The following is a 19751-nucleotide window of genomic DNA, read 5'->3' as shown; positions in this document are numbered from 1 at the left end:
GGTTCCAAGAAGTGGGGGAAGGGGCAATGGGGAGTTAAGAAATGAGAGTAGGATTTTTGCTTGGGGTGAAGGGAAACTTCTAGAAATGGATGGTCGGAAGGTGATAGCATTGCAACATTCTAAATGTGATTAATCCCACTAATAGAATACTAGGGAGGGGTGGAATAGGAAGATTTAGGCTATATATACCTTTCAACAATGAAAAAAAAAAAAATAAGACAGTCTAAATAGATGACAATTAAACGCCAGGGATGATCCTGGATGGGATCTGAGGTCGGAGGAGAGGAGGCTCAAAGGGACACAAATGGGACACCAGGAAAAAAAAAAAAAAAAGGAAATACAGAATGTAAGCTTTATATCAATGTTGAATTTCTTGAACTTCTTAGCTGCATTTAATGAGATTGCATAAAATAATGTTCTTGTCTATGGGAAAGGTATATGTGAATTATATTGTTTGTTCAAAGATATGTGCAGCTTGCTCTCATGTTCAGAGGACAGAGCAATAGATGATGGGTGTTAGGGAGGGAGGGAAGGAGAGAGGGAGGGAAAGAAAGAGACAGTGGTGTGACAGGATCTTAAAGGTGATGGATCAGGGTATAGGGGGAGGGGGTCGGGGTATGAGGGAGTTCTATGAATGGGGTTTGTACTGTTTTTACAACTGTTCTGATAAGATTGAACTTATTTCAAAATAAAATTTATTATAAAAAAAAAAAAAAAGAACACAGTGTTCATTACCCCTGCTATATTAGGGGAACTTCAGATATATGTAAATGCAAACCAAAAACTCTTTCAGAAAATCTCCACATTGAAACAAAAAATACATTGTCAAAGCAGTGCATGAACGGTAAGCAAAGTCACTAAAAAGGAACGCATAATGATGCTGTGAGCCACTGATCATATACTTTGGATACACATATACAATGTATAGTATGTGAATATATCTCAGTAATGTTACATTTAAAAAAAAGGGAACGCAATGACTTTTTCCTACTAGAAGTAACTAAGACAGCTATGGCAGAATCTGCATTTCATCATAATGTAGTGAAATACTATTTTAAAATATTCTTTCACATCATTGATATAATGCCTAGAATTTATTTCAAAAGAATCATGAGGGTGACGACACCAAAAGAGAGAGCACGGAAGTAGAAACTAGATAGTTTATGAGTCAATTATTGTTGAACTGATGGACATACAGTGGTTCATTACCCTAGTCTTCTTATTTTCATATATGTTTGAAATTTTCTTCATAAGGAAAGTTAAAAAATCAACTTTGGTGAACAAATTTAATTCCCATATCCTAAAAATAAAGAAAGAATAGTACCTTCTAATCGCTGAATTTTTGCTTTCACAGAAATGACGGATTCAAAGGGTGAAACTCTCAGCTCAAAACATGTTCCAGTCAAAGTTTCAATGAAGAGCTCCATGGTATCGCAGAAAGGAAATTTGCAGTAAAATGGTCCCACGTTATCCTCATTGAAGAATGGAGGTTCCTTTTTATTATCCATTACTTTGACTTTTCTAATTCCTCTGGAATTTCTGGTAGGCAACTGTATTCCAGTTCTAGCCAAATCAGTTTTGAACATTGGTTATACATATCGTTGTTCATGTTTTGAGTTTTGTGCCTAAAAAACAAGAATAATTTTTTCAAATAAGTCTATCTGAAAGTCATTCTGCCATAAAGATTTTAACAACTCTGGCTCCTATCAACCTTCCAGACAGCCCAGAACACACAGTAGTGCTTATTTTTAATCTTGAACTTGGACTTTCATCTGTGAAATCACTGTCGCAACTAGACTAAAAGGTTTATTGTAGATATTTTTCTGTATCTTACTAGAGAGCTCAGGACAGCTCCTTATATACAGTATATACTCAACAAGTTTGGTGTTTGAACCCACAAACTCAACATGATGGCATATACTTGCAAGACTTTGAAAAATGTATACATATCCTTTTCTAAAACATGTAAACTATGTTACCTAAACCATTTCCTTATGGTTACTGTACATCTGAATCACCCTGGATAAAAAGAATATCACCTTAATAGTAGGTTTCTTTAAAAAAAAAAATTACTAAATAATCAATGAGCACATGGGTTTCCAGAAGACATCTATTAGTATAGCACTGGGTTGAGATAATATCGGTATATAAGCAATCTTTGTTCACAAACATACAACAGCTCATGACTGAGGGAAAACCAAAGCTGTAAGATGAATTACAAGTGTATAATTAGGAGCATGAGAATATCAAATTGATAAATTCCTCTTAATTAGTCAAAACTTTAGAAAAGGAGTCTTGAATTAGTTAGGAAAAATGCCATTTATTCCTAGAGAGGTTAACTTTATTAAGATAAATTTACGTATCATAAAACTTTCATTTTATAAGATAACTCACATATCATATTGAGATATAATTGAGATATGATTCACATGTAAAATTCACCCATTTAAACTGTGCATTTCCATGGTGTTCCGGTTTGCTAATGCTGCCATTATGCAAAATACCAGGATTGGCTTGTTTTTTTTTTTTTAATCTTCATTTTATTGAGATATATTCACATACCATGCAGTCATACAAAACAAATCGTACTTTCGATTGTTTGCAGTTCCATTACATAGTGGTACATTCATCACCCAAATCAATCCCTGACACCTTCATTAGCACACACACAAAAATAACAAGAATAATAATTAGAGTGAAAAACAGCAATCGAAGTAAAAAAGAACACTGGGTACCTTTGTCTGTTTGTTTCCTTCCCCTATTTTTCTACTCATCCATCCATAAACTAGACAAAGTGGAGTGTGGTCCTTATGGCTTTCCCAATCCCAGTGTCACCCCTCATAAGCTACATTTTTATACAACTGTCTTCGAGATTCATGGGTTCTGGGTTGCAGTTTGATAGTTTCAGGTATCCACCACCAGCTACCCCAATTCTTTAGAACCTAAAAAGGGTTGTCTAAAGTGTGCATAAGAGTGCCCACCGGAGTGACCTCTCGGCTCCTTTTGGAATCTCTCTGCCACTGAAGCTTATTTCATTTCCTTTCACATCCCCCTTTTGGTCAAGAAGATGTTCTCCGTCCCACGATGCCAGGTCTACATTCCTCCCCGGGAGTCATATTCCACGTTGCCAGGGAGATTCAGTCCCCTGGGTGTCTGATCCCACATAGGGGGGAGGGCAGTGATTTCACCTTTCAAGTTGGCTTAGCTAGAGAGACAGGGCAGGATTGGCTTTTATAAAGGGGTTTTAATTGGTTATAAAGTTACAGTCTTATGGCCATGCAACTGTCCAAACAAAGGCATCAATAGTCGGGTACCTTCACTGAAGAACACCAATGGCATCTGTAAAACCTCCGTTAGCTGGGAAGGCACATGGCTGGCATCTGCTTGCTCCTAGGTTGCGTTTCAAAATGGCATTCTCCAAAATGTCTCTCTAAGCTGCAGCTGCACTGAGCTCCTTCTGTCTGAGCTCTTATAGGGCCCCAGTGATTTAATTAAGACCCATGCTGAATGGGCGGGACCACACCTCCATGGAAATAATCTAATCAAAGGTATCAGCTACAGTTGGGTGGGTCACATCTCCACAGAAACAACTTTGTATAGACAGACCACATTTGGTGTATCTAAGTTTCAGTTCATGCGCATTTAGGTTGTTTCCACTTTTTCCATTCACTCTTTAGCTATTATGAATAATGCAACAATGAACATTTGTGTACAACTTTCTTGGTAGACATTTGTTTTCCTTTCACTTGGATACATACCTAGGAGTGGAATTACAGATTATGTGATAACTCTTACGTATAGCAATGTGTGCAGCTAACAGACTGTTTTCCAAAGCAGCCATATCATTTTACATTCCCACCAGCAGTGCACAAGGGTTTCGATTTCTCTGCACCCTCACCAATTCTTCTTACTGTCTTTTTGATTATAGTCACCCTAGTGAGTGTGATGTTTTATCTCATTCTGGTTTTGATTTGCATATCCCTAATGACCAATGATGTTGAACATCCAATTATCTAACTTCTTTGAAGAAATTTCTATTTAAATCCTTTGCCCTTTATAAAATTATTTGTACTTTTACTCTTAATTGTAAGAGTTCTTTATATATTCTGGATACAAGCACCTTATCAAATATGATTTAGAAATATTTTCTCTCATTTTGTAGGCTGTCTTTTCACTTTCTTGATGGTGTCCTTTGAAGCACAAAATTTTTAATTTTCATTGAAGTCCCATTAATCTATGTTGTTGTTGTTGCTTATACTTCTGGTATCATATATAGAATGCTTTTCCTAACCCTAGGTCACAGAGATTTATTCCTATATTTTCTTCTAAGAGTTGTTTCATTTCAGCTGTTATATTTAGGTCTATGATTCCTTCTGAGTTTATTTTTGAGTATGGTGGGAGTTAGGGGTCCAAATTCATTCTTTTGCACATGGATAAGTAGTTGACCTATTGCCACTTATTGCATTGCTTTGGCACCCTTGTCAAAAACCAAATGACCATAAATGCAAGGGCTCTCAATTTATTTATTTATTTCCTAATTATTTCTGCGCTCTCAATTCTGTTTCTTTGATCTATATGTCTATCCTACAAGTACTAGTCTAGATTACTACAGCTTTGTACTAAGTTTTGACATCAGGAAGTGTGAGCCCTCCGAATGGCTCTTTTTTTTTTTTCCAATACTGTTTTGGCTATACTAGGTCCCTTGAATTTCCATTATGAATTTTAGGATCAGTTTGTCAATTTCTTCAAAGAAGAGTCAGCTGGGATTTTGATAGGCACTTGATTGATTCTGTAGATCAATTTGGGGAGTTTGCAATTTTAACAACTTTAAATCTTTCTGTTCAATTCATGAATATAGGATGTCTTTCAATTTATTCATATCTCCTTTAATTTCTTTCAACAATATTGTGTAGTTTTCAGAGATAAGTTTTGGACTTCTTTTGTTAAATGTATTTCTAAATATTTTTGATGCTATTGTAAGTGGAATTGTTCTAATTTTGTTTTCAGTTTGTTAATCTCTAGTATCTAGAAATATAATTGATTTTTGTATATTGATCTTGTATCCTTCAAGCTTGCTGAATTCATTTATTACTCCCAATAGAAGCATGTGCATGTGTATTCATTAGGATATTCTATATACAGTATCGCACCATCTACAAAAAGAGACAGTTTTACTTCTTCCTTTCCAATCTAGATTCCTTTTATTTCCCTTTCTTGCCTAATTGCCCTGCCTAGAACCTCCAATATAAGGTTGAACAGAAGTGACAAGAACAGATATCTTTGTCTTGTTCCTGATCTTAGGGGGAAGGCATTCAATCTTTCACCATTAGATATGGTGTTAGCTATGGGCTTTTCACAGAAGCCCTTTATCAGGTTGAGGAAGTTCCCTTCTATTTCCATTTTATTCAGTTGCAGTGTTTTTTTGTTTTGGATTTTGCCAAACCTTTTTGGCATTTGTTGAGGTGATCAGGTGGTTTTTGTCCTTTATTCTATTTCATTGATCAACTAAGTTGACTGATGTTTGTACGTGGATAATGATGTATGTTTGAATGTTGAATGATTTTACATGTTGAACCAACCATGCATTCCTGGAATAATCCAATTTGAACATGGCTTATAATCATTTATATATGTTGTCTGATTTGCTTTATGTGCCAGTTTGAATATATTGTGTCCCCCAAATGCCATTATCTTTGATGTAATCTTGTGTGGGCAGATGTCATCAGTGTTGATTAGACTGTAATTCTTTGAGTGTTTCTTTGGAGATGCGCCCCACCCAGCTGTGGGTGATGACTCTTATTGGATAATTTCCATGGAGGTGTTGCTCTGCCCATTCGAGGTGGGTCTAAGTTGAGTCACCGGAGCCATATAAATGAGCTGACAGACAGAGGGCAGTTGTGAGTAGTGTTTTGAAGAGGAGCTACAGCCAACAGGGACACTTTGAAGAATGCGCAGAAGCTGACAGAGTAACTGCGGGTGAGAGACAGCTTGAAGACGGCTGTTGAAAGCAGATTCTTGCTCCAGAGAAGCTAAGAGAGGACAAATACCCCACGTGCAACTAAGAGTGACATTTTTGAGGAACTGCAGCCTAGAGAAGAACGTTCTGGAAGAAAGCCATTTTGAAACCAGAACTTTGGAGCAGATGCCAGCCACGTGCCTTCACAGCTAACAGAGGTTTTCCAGCCATTCTCCAGTGAAAGTTCCCGATTGTTGATGACTTACCTTGGACACTTTGTGGCCTTAAGACTGTAACCTTGTAACCAAATAAACCTCCTTTATAAAAGCCAATCCATTTCTGGTGTTTTGCATTCCAGCGGCATTAGCAAACTAGAACACTTTACTAGTATTTTTTGAAGATTTGTGTCTACATTCATAAGAGTTATTGGTGGACAGTTTTTTTTTTTTTTAATTTTCTTTAGATGTGTATCTGGTTTTGGTGTCAATGTAATCTTATTCTCATAGAATGAATTGGGAAGTGTTCCCTAGATGCCAGTAATTTCGGATGTATTTTAGAGTGGGTAAAGCCTCAGAGGGAGAAGGATATCAGAGAAGTAGCTGAATTGATCAAAAAGTGAACACTAGGGAGTGCAAGAGACAAAAAGAAAAATGGGTGACAAATGTTTTACTTTTTTATCAAAAGATATAAGTGAAGTCACTGTTATTTTCATAGCAATGTGTTTTAAAAAGCAGTTTTTTTTTTAAAAGGTTGTTGTTTTACATCTCTGTTCCATAGGCATAACATTCCATAGTCATCTGAAATGTAGACACTGCACAGACACATTCAAACTAACTCAGACATCCAAAACTAACCATCTTTCTACACAAACTTCCTATTTGTCCTTCAATTTCCATGTTGGTAAAGAGCAACACTATTCATTCAGTCATTCAAGTCAGAAATCTAGGAATCAGTGTAGATTTCTCCCTCATCTCCTTCACATCTAGTGGTGACCAATCCTGAAAACACAACTTCCTAATATTTCTATAATCTGTCACCCTGTGCATCTACACTGGTTAGGACTTAGTTTAGGCCTTCATTTCCTATCAACTGACAATTCTAGCTATGATCCTTGATTCCTGCCCTTTACTCTTCCAATCCATCCTCTATGACATCAACAGTTACCTTTTTAAAATGTAGATCTGATGTTATTTCTTAGTCCAAGACCCTAGAATGGTTTCCCACTGTTTGAAGTATAAAATCCAGGCTCCTTAGAAAGGCTCTGGAGAACATGCATCTCATTTTCCAGTCCCATTTTACTTCTTCATATAACTCTCCCCATTCTGCAAACCTTTGGTACTCTATCATCTAATCATCTACACAGCAGCTTCCTGAACACATCAGCCTCTCTATCTTTGCTCCTGCTCTACTCACCATCATCCCCACCACCAACCACCTGATAAGCCTCTAACCATCTCTCAAGACTCAGCTCAAGTATCAACTATTCCACAAAGCCCTTTATGTTCACTCTCCTATGCACTCCTACCTACTCCATAACAATTTTATTTTTTACATGGCTTTCTCCTCCTAATAAAACATAAGCTACTTGAGGAATCACGTCTGATTTACCTCTTTATCACCTAGCACAGTGTTTTGTGCATATTGGTATTCATTAAAGGTTTTTTCAGTGAAAGAATAAATAAATATTATTTTAATTGGTCCTTAGAACAAACCTATGATATAGGTATGGTATCATCCATGTTTTAGAGATGAAGAAATATTTGGTTGAGCTTCAAAAACTTGCTTGGAGACATGTTGGTTTCCTAACCAAGCTAAGTCCACTAAAATTTATCCAATTCATAATATACATGCCCATACAGGGATTTCTCCGATACTGTCAGTTTGCATAAAACTAACAGCACATATAACTAATTAATTAAAGAATCTGAAATGCATTGTGCAGACTGCTAGGAGTCCTAAAGAGATAGCATCACAAGTAGTAAGAAAAGCTGTTGCCTACAGCACCACTATGAGTGCTATTATACTATTCATCAAAATAATGAATAATAAATAAGGTAAGAATGCATACAAAATGCAGTATTAATAATACTGCTGATGATACTGGTAAAGCTATTACTCATAAATAAAATCTAATTTAAAAACTGTATTGGTTAGGTTTTCTTACATATTCTTATATCTTTAATACTGAAATGCCTGAAGAAAATAACTTTGTATGAAGCTCTCTCACCCTAACCCTCCATTTTTCCCCCTTATTGAAATAACTGTTTAATACTGTGATTTTGGATAACATGTGGATTCTTAAGAACATGCCTGTCATGTTACATCAAATAAGAATGTACTACAGAATTATCAGTGGGTGGACCCATGTTCCCACAAAGCCAACAGCCCTCCAAAGTTGCTCATAGTGGCTCCAGCAAAAGAAGTCAGGAAATGAACGTTACAGAAAAAAAAGCATGGGGGACCAGTGTCTGCCCAAGAATTTAGAGACCCAGGATACACATTAACTGTGCCTTCACCACACCACTCTTCCAGTAGGGATACTCTGAGAATAGCAAACAAGCTGGGAGTGGGGAAAAAGTAAAATAAAGGCGGATTTGGAAGTCCTTCCTCCTTGATGAGAAAGTCACACGATGGGTAAAGTGACTACAGGCTAGAAGTTTAATAGCCCTAGTAGTCGAAGCAGTAGTTGCACTGGAGCATCCATCAGAAGTTTGAGCCCTAATCAATGGAGTAATTCCCAATATCCAAAAAAGAACCAAGGTTGATAATAAGGCCACACTTCAAACCGAAAATGTTTGCTTCTATAAAAAGTATACTTCTCTTCAGCAGATATCAGTGTGACAGAGGACGAAATGAGGCCATGAAATGTGGTTAAGCCAGCCAAAGGCTGAACCAATTACCAAAACCAGGGTCCACAGGCAACTTCTGAAAGTGGTATGTAGCCATGCTTGGCTGAACATATTACTGAGTCCTACGATGTTGGAAAATGAAAGGAAAGAAATACTCAAAGGAGGATGGAAAATGATGCAAGAATAAGAACATCTAAAAGGAAGAACGGGGAGATGAAAGGAAGAGGACGGGTAGAGAAAGAAGCATTTTCAGAATTTTTACGAATAATTCAAAAAGCATCATTCATTACTATTAAAGTAATATGACTTTCATTAAAAAAAATGGCTAAATCAATTCCCAAAATACGTCTCTTATCCCTTTTGAAAAATGTCTTTAAAAACACAACCACCAAAAGTGATAGGGGAAAGATATAAAAGGTGACAACGCAGCTGACTGAGTTGCAGTAACTCAGAAATCGGTATAGTCTCTGCTCTAAAGAAATTTAGCCACATGGGAGAAGTTATCTTTTAAACTTCTTCCCCCGACATAAAGATATCCAGAATCCCATGCAGCAACTAAAAATGCTGATATGTATTTACTGATGTGGGAAACTACCCTTACGTTTCAAAGACAAGCGACAAAACTACGTAAGCCACGTAAACCACGTAACGCATCTGCCTGGAGTTGCGTGTAAGGTGGGATCGGGTCGGGTCGGTACGCACTCAAAGCCTCCAACAGACGTGAACACCTGGAGGCCATTCAGTCACCGCGCGGCCCTCGCCTCTCCGGGACGGACTCCGCTCCCCAGACTCACAGGCCTGAAGCTGGCGCGCTGCGGGCCGATTCCCAAGGGGCGGCTTGGAGGTCGGCACCTGCCGGGGACGAAAACCGAGCGCGCGGCCTCCGGGCAGCGGCGGGAGGCGGGTCGGCCCGGGCCGGCGGGGACCGGGGCGCCGCCGCGGGCTGCCCGGCGCGGCCTGCTCAGCGGCCCGCGGCCCCGGGCGCCCTCCGCATCCGGCTCGGCCCGGGAGGAGGCAGGAGGCTCGCCCGTTCGGCCTCACCGGCTCTGCCTTCTGCTCGCTCGCTCGTCCGCAAGCCGACAGGGAGGTGCTGCCCCGCGAGCGACGCCGCCGCAAGGACCCTTCGGACAACGCTCCCGCGGCCCCCGCCCCTTTGTGACACCGCGGACCAATCGCACGCCGGCGCTCGGGCCGCCGTCCAATCAGCGCGGGTGAGGCGGGGCTCCGCCGCTCGACGCCGGCGGTTGCTCGGGAACCGCGGCCTCTCTCGCAGTTCGGCGGCGGGTGTCCGTTGGGAGGAGCCCGGATGTTAACCCTTGATTACCTACAGCAGGAGACACCTGTCGCTGGCCGGGCCTGTGACCGCACGTCCTCTGGGCCCGAGCGAGGCCCTACCCGAGGTGCCTGATGTATCAGAAAAAGGAACTCGAGGCGGCCGCCTTCCCTTCGGACCACCCCTACGGCCCCCGGGCCGGCCCGGCCCGAATAAATTCCCCTGCCCGCGCTTCACCGGCACCGCACGTTTCTGGCCTCCGTTGCCTCACCTGAAAAATGGGGGGTTACCATGCCCGCCTGAAGACAAGGGGGAAAGCAGACACCTCGCCTCCGGGCCCCTCCATTTATTCCACAAGCGTTCACGCGGGCACCCTGGTGGTAGGTAGACAACACAGGCCGCCCGACCTGAGATGGGCCCCCCCACTGCTGAATGGCTCGGTCCATGCTCCGCACAGGTGGTTCCAACCCCGGTGACCTCTTTCACTTGCCAGCTTAGCTGTAACGAGCCTCACCGCCCCCCCCCACCAATGTCCCCAAATCCCTGTGCACCGTTCACTCGTCCTCAACTTGTTGACTGAGGAACCAGACTACGGTGAACCCCCACACCTACTCTCTGCCTCCCACCCTCTGTTATTCTCATTTGAGGCTGAGACCCACCCCATAATTTATCACAATTCAACAAACCAGAACACAAGAGGTGTATGGTGAAGCTCTAACACTGCTTCCTTCTTAAAAGAACTCCGCATGTGCTTAATGCTTAATGGATTGCAGTCCCCTGAGGGGAGAAGGAGGCTCTCGGCCTTTGTATACCAGAGCTTAGAATAGTGCCTGTGATGAACTGTCCTGCTGAATGAATTAGTTTCTCCACCCTGCCGCCCACTTCAGTCACAGGCAGAATGAAGCGCAGAGACGGGCTCTGGAGTCAGGCAGACAAGCATACAGTCTCGGGTTCCAACGCTGGAAGCTCTGTGACCTTGGCCAAGTCATACATGCTAACATCACCATATTTCAAGGGCCAGATTCTCTCATTACAATCCTTCAACATTCGTATTGAAACCCTTAGTCCAGAGGAGGAAGCAAAAGTTAAGAGGTGCAACAATTTGCCTCCAAACAGCTGTAAGTAGAAGAACCATATTTAAATCTGTCTCAATACAGGAGTCCAAACTTGTTCTATTATTCTACACAGCTTCCAGATTTTTAGCCTCATCTGTAAAATGTGGACAATACCTTTCTGGTAGTTACCATGAAGTCTGAATAAAATAACATGCAAGTGCCTACCACTAATATGTATAATTCCTTTCCCCTTTCAAAATGGTGGAGTGCTTTATTTTCTGACCTTATTGTCTCCTGGATTCCCTGGAATCTATCCTAGTAACTAATGTGTAGATTCAGTTGCTCCAAAAGAAAGAAGCATTTCACAAATGCTTACTCAGATCCCACTTTGAGCTTCGGCTCAGAGCAGGACACTATGTACACAAGGAATACAAGGAACAGAAGGAAGATGCACGAGAGATTAGGAAAAAGAGCAGGCAATTATTTAACGCCCTCTTCTGTCTCTGGTCACTCACACCAGAGCAGGGGCAATGGCTGACCTGTGGGAGACATACAAAATCTTCACTTCTGGGTTCAAGCAGACCAATCTTACTGATGAGACTATAAGGGTAAAGGAAGACTGGAATGGCTCCAGGGTGGGTGAGGCCACCTGACTGGCCCACAAGACTGAGCCAAAGCTTGAGATTGAAAGCTCAGCACCAAGATAACACACCACAGGGAAACAGGCTAGAAAGAACGGAAGTCGACCACACACAGCTAACAGCAACCATACAACCCAGCGCAGATATAGGACATGTCCATCAGTGCCGAGTTCTGCTGGTCAGCGGCTGCTCAGGAGGCTGGCATTTCCATCCTTGGCCCTTCTTCCTGTCTCTACCTGGGTTCATTCTGCCTCCATCACAAGATAATACAAAGCTCCAAGGAATGGGGATGATGCCATAGAGCAAGGGTTGGCAAACTGTTTCCGTGAAGGGCCAGATGGAATCTTTGCTGGCTATCCATTCCCTGTTGCAACTACTCCACTCTGGCCTTGTTGGGAGAGCAAAAACAGTCATGGAAACTATGTAAATGAATGGGTACTGTCATGCTCCAAAACAGGCAGCGGAGGGCCATAGATTTCTGACCGTGATTTGAAGGACCTGCAGAGGCTCCTTCAGAATTCAGTGGAATCCCCCTCTCTTACTGCTAGGCCTCGTGGAGCTCATCTCTCGTCCTTTCTCTCTTCACCTGCCCGCTCTGACTAGCCTAGGCCTCCCATCCTTGTAAAGAAGAACCCAAGTTCACCTGTCCAGCATGCATTATCTCCATGATTCTCTGCCCATCATGGAAGCCCCAGGTAGGTTTCTTTTCTAAAATGCCTGCAATCATATTGTGGCACTACCAAGGTTAAATCAAAACAAAAAAACCATTTGTGAAACATTTATTTTTGCTTTGCAGTACTAAGCATGATTAAAACCAGTGCAGGAAAATACTCAAGTTACAATGGATAAGGAGTGAGCGAGCTGTTTCAGTATTTGTTTTTTGTCATCCAGTTAAGAAAGTGTGTGTAAGACAGTATTATTAACTCAAGGCTTAGCTGAAAGGTAGTGTGGCCACCTAGATACTCTACTGGCCTCCAAAGGCATTCAAGGGGTCTTCAAATATGCTGGACACCTTGTGTTCAGAGCTTTCTTCAGGTGCTGCCTGTGCAGATCGGCTTTTTGGTTTGGTTGTCTTAGCCTGAGTACCAGAGGAGAAGATATCATCTTTAATAAGAAAGAGAAAGAAAGAAATGAAAGTTACTTAATAAGTAAGAAAACAGGTGCTTTTAAGACACATCCACACAGATGACCGAAGTCCCAAAGCTGTTAACAGTGTGAGGTACTAAAAAACACTAAGATGGAAGTCAAACCTCTTGGACTCTGGTCTTGGCTCTGCTACTAATTAAGCTTTAAGATCACATGCAAATCCCAGGTTCTCTATGATCACATTTTCTCAGCAACCAAAGGCGGGGGGGGGGGGGGGAATACACACACATGCTCATGTGCAGGAGAGCAGGTGGGGAAGGGGAGCAGGGTCTCCAATCCAGCCCGTGACCTTGCTAAACTGTGACCTTATGCTTATTTCTGGATTTTAAAAGGGAAGAGTAATAAAAACAAGCAAAGGGAAATTCAGATGTAGGATTCACCTTTTTCAGAATAAATGCATCTATCTGAGGCATCTCAATGCCAAGAACATAAGTTTGGGACTACATTCCATTCAATATTTGTATCTGATGTTTCACTCACTCTAAAGCTCATCTTACTTTATAATCTGGTAACACTACTGTTAGGATTCTATATTACTGAGATTTTACCACGTGTACATAAAGATGTGAGCACACACAGATGTTAAAGACTATTGGCATTATCTATAATAATGAAAACGTAGGAACAATCTAGATGGCTACCAACAGGCTAATGGCTAAATACAAAGTAATACTAAACCACCACTCAAAACAAGGAATTACATCTCTATATACTGGTATGGAAAGATGTTCATAATATATTAAGTGACTAAAGGCAACTAGCAACACAGTGTATTCTCATTTTGGGAAACATGGATATATGTATATAAAAACACATATTAACATCACCATATCTGAAAGAACACATGTCAAACTGTTAGTAATGGTTATCTCCAGGGGTTTTTTCACTTTTTACATTTTCTGAATTGTATTAATCAATTACAATAAGCATGTGTATTTTTTCTGTGTGAGAAAAGAAACCGATGAAGTCTCTTCTCCATCTCATGCTGTGAGGCAGGTAGAGACAGAGCCCCCAGCCGACTGGGGGAGTGTACCCCGTGCCAGCTTCACACTGCCCATTTTCTCCTCGTTCACCCCAAGGTCTAGATTGGGGAGAGAAGGAAAGCAGCAGGAACAATATATCTGGTTTCAGGCACAAGTCTTATCTACCCACACAATATATCAGAAGCCCTACATTTAGGGCTATTGGCCATTTGTCTGCCCCATTAATAAAGTAAATGTTATACATGGAGAGCAAACAAGGATGTTCACAAATACTGAAGACCTTCAGTGAGACACCCAAGTTTGGCCTGTCACCCCCCCTTTCGGTGCAGCCTTGCTCCTTCCTGCACTGCCCCGGGGCTCTCTGGGACACAGACGTGCTCCAGCTATGACCCAATCACTGCGTCACAGCTGGGCCTCCACCATCCACCTATGTTAGCACTGGGGTAGTTTCTGGTCCTCCCTTCAGAACATCAGAATGATGTTCGGATTTGTCACAGACGGTTGGGAGGGGGCTTATGGGGTAAAAGTTAAATTATACTTACAGGTCAAATTATGGGTTCCTTCAAACTCCCGGAGGTCCATCATACCAAAACATTGTTTTGCCAAAAACACTAGTCCATGTATTTACCTATGCTCAGCCTAACCCAGGGATTATATGACAAAACAAAAGAAATGTGCTGGGGAACATTTTCCAGGAAGACAAAGGTAGCAGGGGAAATAAGCAATGACTGAGTGGAAATGATTCTTTATGTCACATGTAGAAACTGAACTTACCCATGTCATCATCAAATATCGACTTAGCTTCCACTTTCTTTTTAGACTTGTCTTTTGGTTTTACAGTTAGGTCAGCAAAAATATCAATATTATCAAATAAATTGGGTTCCAATGTTCTTTCCTTCTCTTTTGTTTTTTGTGATGGTTTAATTGCTTCTGTAGCAAATATATCATCCTTGTTAAGCCAAAAAGCAAGGAAAACAATTTTAATGGAAAATATTTCTCACTAAACATACTTCAACAAGTTGCTGAAATGCAAACTGCAGATTGTTCTGGGCTTATGATCTGGAACAGCCACTGACACCCACCCCCCCGCCCCTGCTCAGTCTCCTTTACCCCACTGCCCTAGTCAACTTTCTTTGTAGCACTTAACATTATCTGAAAACATCTTAACTCTTGGTTGCCCTGTTAACATCTGTGTCCTCTGACTGAGAGTTCTGCAAGAGCAGAGCACTAGTCCTGGTTTGCCTCATGCCTCCAGCACCCAGATGCACAACAAACGTCTGCCAGGCATGGGTCACTGAGGGCCTGACCACATGTACTTAGCCGGCAGCTCCAAACAGGACCTGTTCCCGAGAACCAGAGGTCAGACACTCAAGGTAGACCAATACAGCTTTGTATTTGACAAAGTACAGTCCAAGGAAGCTAATTACAGAAACATTTTGATAAAAACTATAAAAATCAAGGCCTCTATCAATTCTTAAGTCAGCCACGAACTAACCCTGACATGAAACAAAAAGAGAAAAAAGCTTCTGAGTAAATTTCAGAATTATTAGTAAGAGACCCTACTTATAGTTACTAAGAAGTGTAGCTATCAGGCATGCACAAACCAAGCTTAACAAGATCTATGTCTCAAATAAACGAATCCAGTGTTTTCTTTAACATGTAATCAGGCACAAAAACATACTGCTATGTCCTGTTACCTCAAAAATATCCTGTGTTTTTGATATTGCATCCTGCTGACTGTTGGATTTTGACTCACTCTTCTTGCCTCTGTGATCTGTAAAGAGATCGTCTTCATCTTCCAGGAGAGGAAAGGGATTCATTTTCTTTGCTGGTTTTGGTTTAACAGTCTGAAACAGATCATCATCACTGCCTGTCTCATCTAGAGCTGAAAAAATGGAGCTCTTTCCTTTATTTCCCCCTGGCTTGTTCGGCAGAGCCTCCATGGTCTTCTCCTTGGCTTTTGTTTTGTACTGAGATCCAGAACCTTTGGAAAAGATATCCCCAGCATCGAAAAGGTTGTCCTCAAGAGGCTGACCCAGGGATTTTGCAAAAGGGCTTCTGTCCACTTCAAGCACAGAGCTACCTTCCGAAGCTGGAACAGCAGCTGCCACAGCCTTCTCAGGGCCGTCTTCTCCGCAGACCCCAGGCTGGGTGTGATGGCCACCCAGTGAAAGGGCGATGTCTCCTGACTGTGCAGTGGGTCCTCTGGGGACACTCACGTCCTCTGCTTCACTGGACTCCTGGGCAGCCAGCCGCCGAGCCGCTCGGGTCTGGGGTCTGCGTTTCCCTCTCACTTTGGCTCGGCTCTGCAATGATATAAAACCACACGCTGATCTGATGATTTAAAAAAAAAAAAAAGTGTTGAAAACTGGAAGAGTCAGTGCCCAAGAATACTATAAGGTTATCTGGTTCACCACAATCCAGACATTGACTAAAAAAGAGATTATTTCTTAAGGATTTTCAAAGACGATTACCATAGAAGCATTTTAATAGCTACTAGTACTCTAAGACAAAACTGTCCTTTAGCGTTGACTCTTTGAATGTAGTTTCAAATCAGGTTCAAACAAAAGGCTTTATCTGCCACTGGAACCCCAGAAAGCAAACAAGACAGGGCTCTGTGTCCCACAGCCCATTCCCCCTACGCTGTGCCTTGAGTTTAAATTTGGGGATCTTTCAAAACAAGAAGCAGCAGAGATAATTCTGATATTAACCTTTATTAGGGGCCTAGCCTAAAATCAGGCTCCAGGAGCAGGGAGATACAAGAAAATAAAAGAGAATCCAAGGGGCTGTTTTCTTCATATCGACAAATACTGAATTCAAACATTAAGGTTTTCAATTAAAAAATAAAGCTTAGAAATCAGAACTGTTGGTATAACTTCGAAACATCAGTCAGGTATTAGCAATAATGCAGTATTTGTGATATTTGCCAAAATATACAATCAAGGAGAGTTTTGAAAAAGTACAACCTACTTTGGGCAAAGTACTTAACAGTGTCTGCCTATTTCAAAGAAATATCACAAACCATCGTAGGAAGTAGCCAATTTAAAGCAAGCCAAAAAAAAGTAGCAGGAAAAAATTGAACAGAACAATGACAAACTGCATTATTTTTCACTGTGTTTTCTGGAGGGGAAACCAGTTTGGAAACACTTGGAATGAATGTAAATCCAGGGTTATCCTGGGTCCTACTGCTTCCTTAGGGATCTGCCAAGACTTTCCAGAGAAGGAAGATTTTTAGAAACAAGAAAAGCAAAATGAAAGCAAAGCCTCAACAGTTCACAGCCCATTGGGAGACACTGGCAGATGGGATGGGGACCTGGGGACAAAGGGCAAAGGTGGCAGCTGGATGACCAGGAGGTGAGAAGAGCATTCCAGGCTGAGGGTCACACAAGCTGAGGCACAGCAGCAGACAGGGCTTGTGTGTTCAGGGAATGGGGCTGGGGCAACTTGACATCAAGTATTTGGTATAAGGTGACTGGTAGGGGATGAAGCTGGAAAAGTAGGTTGGCATGGGTTGAAAAGCGCTTTAATAACAAACTGAGCTACAATGTTCTCCTCTGGGCAGTGAGGGGCCAGCAGAGCAGTGATACAACCCGCCATGTGCTTAGAACACCTCTCACCTGACAATGCAGGAGAGCCTGGGGGAGTCGGATGCCAGAGCAGCGAGGCCAGCTGAGGTGGGTGGACCTTGCTGTGGCTACTGAGCAAAAAATAGAGACAAGGCAGAAGGAGACATGTAGGTGGCAGAAGCAGAGAGACGGAAGTGGGGGAGGCTGAAGGAAGGAGGAGGTGCTTCCTTCTAATGGGGAGTCAAACTATCGTGTGTAATGGATGGGCTATAAGCAAAGCCACTATTCTCATAAAATAAACACAGAAACTACTGTGGCTTAAAAAAAAAAAATACAAAGACGGTTCATCACCTTGTTTGCACTGGGTAAGGTGTCTGCCTGAGCTGGAAGATCAAAACTCACTCCGGCCTCACCACGCCCAGGAAGGATGGATGCGTGCTCCAGACTGTGGGTCCTTTCAGGTTCCCGTGGAGGAAAAGCCGACTCAAACAAAACAGGCTTCGCTCCAGAGATGTGGGGAGTCGCTGAAGGCAGCAAGGCTGCTGGGTTAATCGCTAAATTTGCCTAAATAAGAAAAATGAAATGTACTCTGTATTTTTCCTTAAACACAGGAGTCTATTATCATCACCGTGGCATGTCACAAGAGACTCGGTGCACATAAAGTCTAATAAAAGAGGAAAAACAGAAACGCAGGAAAATCCCCTGGTCTAGTCTCAGAATTAAGACACAGGGTCATTCAGACCACGGTACCCACCACTGGAATCAAAGAAAAGATGTTAAGATGCAGTGCACAAAAAGCAACAACTAAGGGTGGGGAAGAGACGGGAAAATGCCTGGCAACAGGTGACAAAAGTAAAAACCCAAAAAAGTTGACAGATGCCATGAGGCAGGCAATGAAAATTCCAGAAGTGTTATAATTACTTGTATTTTCCCGATCCGAGCGGATGGCTCTTTGGTTTTAAATGGAGCGAGACCTGATGAGTCCTGTGTGAAATTACATTCAGTTAAAAATCCATGAGAAAATAGAGAAGTGTCTCCTGAACTATACTAATGCCAATAAATAAATGTGTGGTGGAACCAAGCTGGCCACCTTCTGTAGTTCTACCATCAGCAAGGCATTCAAGCCTCTGCTAGAGCCCCATGGCCTTCACTAACATGACTTCCTATGTCCCTCCTCATCTGTGGTGCAGGTGGAAGGCAGCTACATCTCCCATGGAGTAAAGGGAGATGTACACTGTGAATAAGGTTCCTAAGAGCCGTCATTTATCAGAGCACCAAAACCTGACCAACAGGCAGGATTACCACATTGATTCTCCAATGCGTCAAATATCCGTAAGAGCACAAAAGTTCACCTGCTGCCAAATGCACCAGGTCTGGAAGCAGCAGAACCCGAGATGGCAGAGTCACTGGACATCTGCTCTCCCTGGGCCTCATTTCACAGCTCAGGACCCATGGCCTCAGGGAGGCATCCAGGGGCGCCCAGCAAGCCGGAACTGGACACACGCCCCTGGTCCTGGCTTGTTCTCAGGAGGAGCTTCACTGAGGAGATGGCTGCCAAGGAGAGGCCCAATGCAATGACCCCAGAAGATGTAACACTAAGAAATCAGATTCAATTTCCATTTCATTCTAACTTAATTCTACTCCAAGGTCTCCCAGAAAGAGTAATGGGAGCTCTACTCTGAAGAAGACTCTTCAATCTATCCTGGAATCAAATTTGGAGGTACTCCCAAGATAATAATGACACGTCTAGATTTGTGAGAGTCTAGAGTATCGACTGAGGAAAGGTCATCCCAGCTGCTGTTTCCTTCTTAATTAAGAGAACTCTGAATAACCTTGGGATTGCAAACTGGAGTTTATCTGTCCTGGGATGCAAACAAACAAACAAGAGCCGAAAATCCTTACAGAGATCGGTTCTAACCTGAGGTGTTTCCAGTTTCCATGTGTCTTTTTCTTTGAAATCTTGAGTAGATTCATGTTGTTTCTGGTTCTTGAAAGAAGAAACAGAGTGGTCTTTTTTCACCACCTTCTTCTTTTCTGGTATCTTCAAAAAGAAAAAAGTGCCAAAAACCTGTCAAGTATCTCACAAATTAAGACAAAAACAAAAACATAATGCAAAAAGGAAACTGGCTTCTATCTCAAATGAAGGTTGAACTAACTCAAAAGTAGCTAATTTGAAACAGCATTTCTTTCTCTGGAGTCCTCGCTATGATTCAAAAGAAAAGAGCGAGTACTAACAAAATCTACTGGGGGCAGGGACAATGGTGCACACAGACTGACACTCG

At 42.0% G+C, this 19751-nt stretch overlaps 2 protein-coding genes across 16 annotated transcripts in view; both read right to left on the bottom strand.

The window, feature by feature from the left end:
* The window catches only part of ZFAND4 (zinc finger AN1-type containing 4), a 123605-nt gene extending 113682 nt beyond the window's left edge, over positions 1 to 9923 (bottom strand). For 3 of the 5 annotated variants that reach the window (XM_037805309.1, XM_037805305.1, XM_037805308.1), the window contains exons 1-2: positions 9508 to 9923; positions 1325 to 1625 (exon numbers count right to left, since the gene is read on the bottom strand). In XM_037805309.1, the coding sequence (XP_037661237.1) occupies positions 1325 to 1586 (262 nt within the window). In that variant the 5' untranslated portion in view covers positions 1587 to 1625; positions 9508 to 9923. Of the gene's footprint in view, positions 1 to 1324; positions 1626 to 9507 lie in introns of those variants that run through there. The other 2 variants (XM_037805306.1, XM_037805307.1) reach the window with 2 other exon arrangements.
* A 2613-nt stretch (positions 9924 to 12536) lies between these two features.
* LOC119510871 (WASH complex subunit 2-like) overlaps positions 12537 to 19751 on the bottom strand; it is a 56586-nt gene continuing 49371 nt past the window's right edge. For 8 of the 11 annotated variants that reach the window (XM_037805294.1, XM_037805295.1, XM_037805299.1 and 5 more), the window contains 6 exons: positions 19388 to 19510; positions 18391 to 18453; positions 17821 to 18033; positions 15601 to 16209; positions 14678 to 14852; positions 12537 to 12878 (listed from right to left, as the gene is read on the bottom strand). In XM_037805294.1, the coding sequence (XP_037661222.1) occupies positions 12739 to 12878; positions 14678 to 14852; positions 15601 to 16209; positions 17821 to 18033; positions 18391 to 18453; positions 19388 to 19510 (1323 nt within the window). In that variant the 3' untranslated portion in view covers positions 12537 to 12738. The remainder of the gene's footprint in view (positions 12879 to 14677; positions 14853 to 15600; positions 16210 to 17820; positions 18034 to 18390; positions 18454 to 19387; positions 19511 to 19751) is intronic. The other 3 variants (XM_037805300.1, XM_037805304.1, XM_037805301.1) reach the window with 2 other exon arrangements.

Source organism: Choloepus didactylus, chromosome 15 (assembly GCF_015220235.1).
Source record: "Choloepus didactylus isolate mChoDid1 chromosome 15, mChoDid1.pri, whole genome shotgun sequence".
Taxonomy (NCBI): domain Eukaryota; kingdom Metazoa; phylum Chordata; class Mammalia; order Pilosa; family Megalonychidae; genus Choloepus; species Choloepus didactylus.
This window is presented reverse-complemented; position numbering and strand designations above follow the sequence as displayed.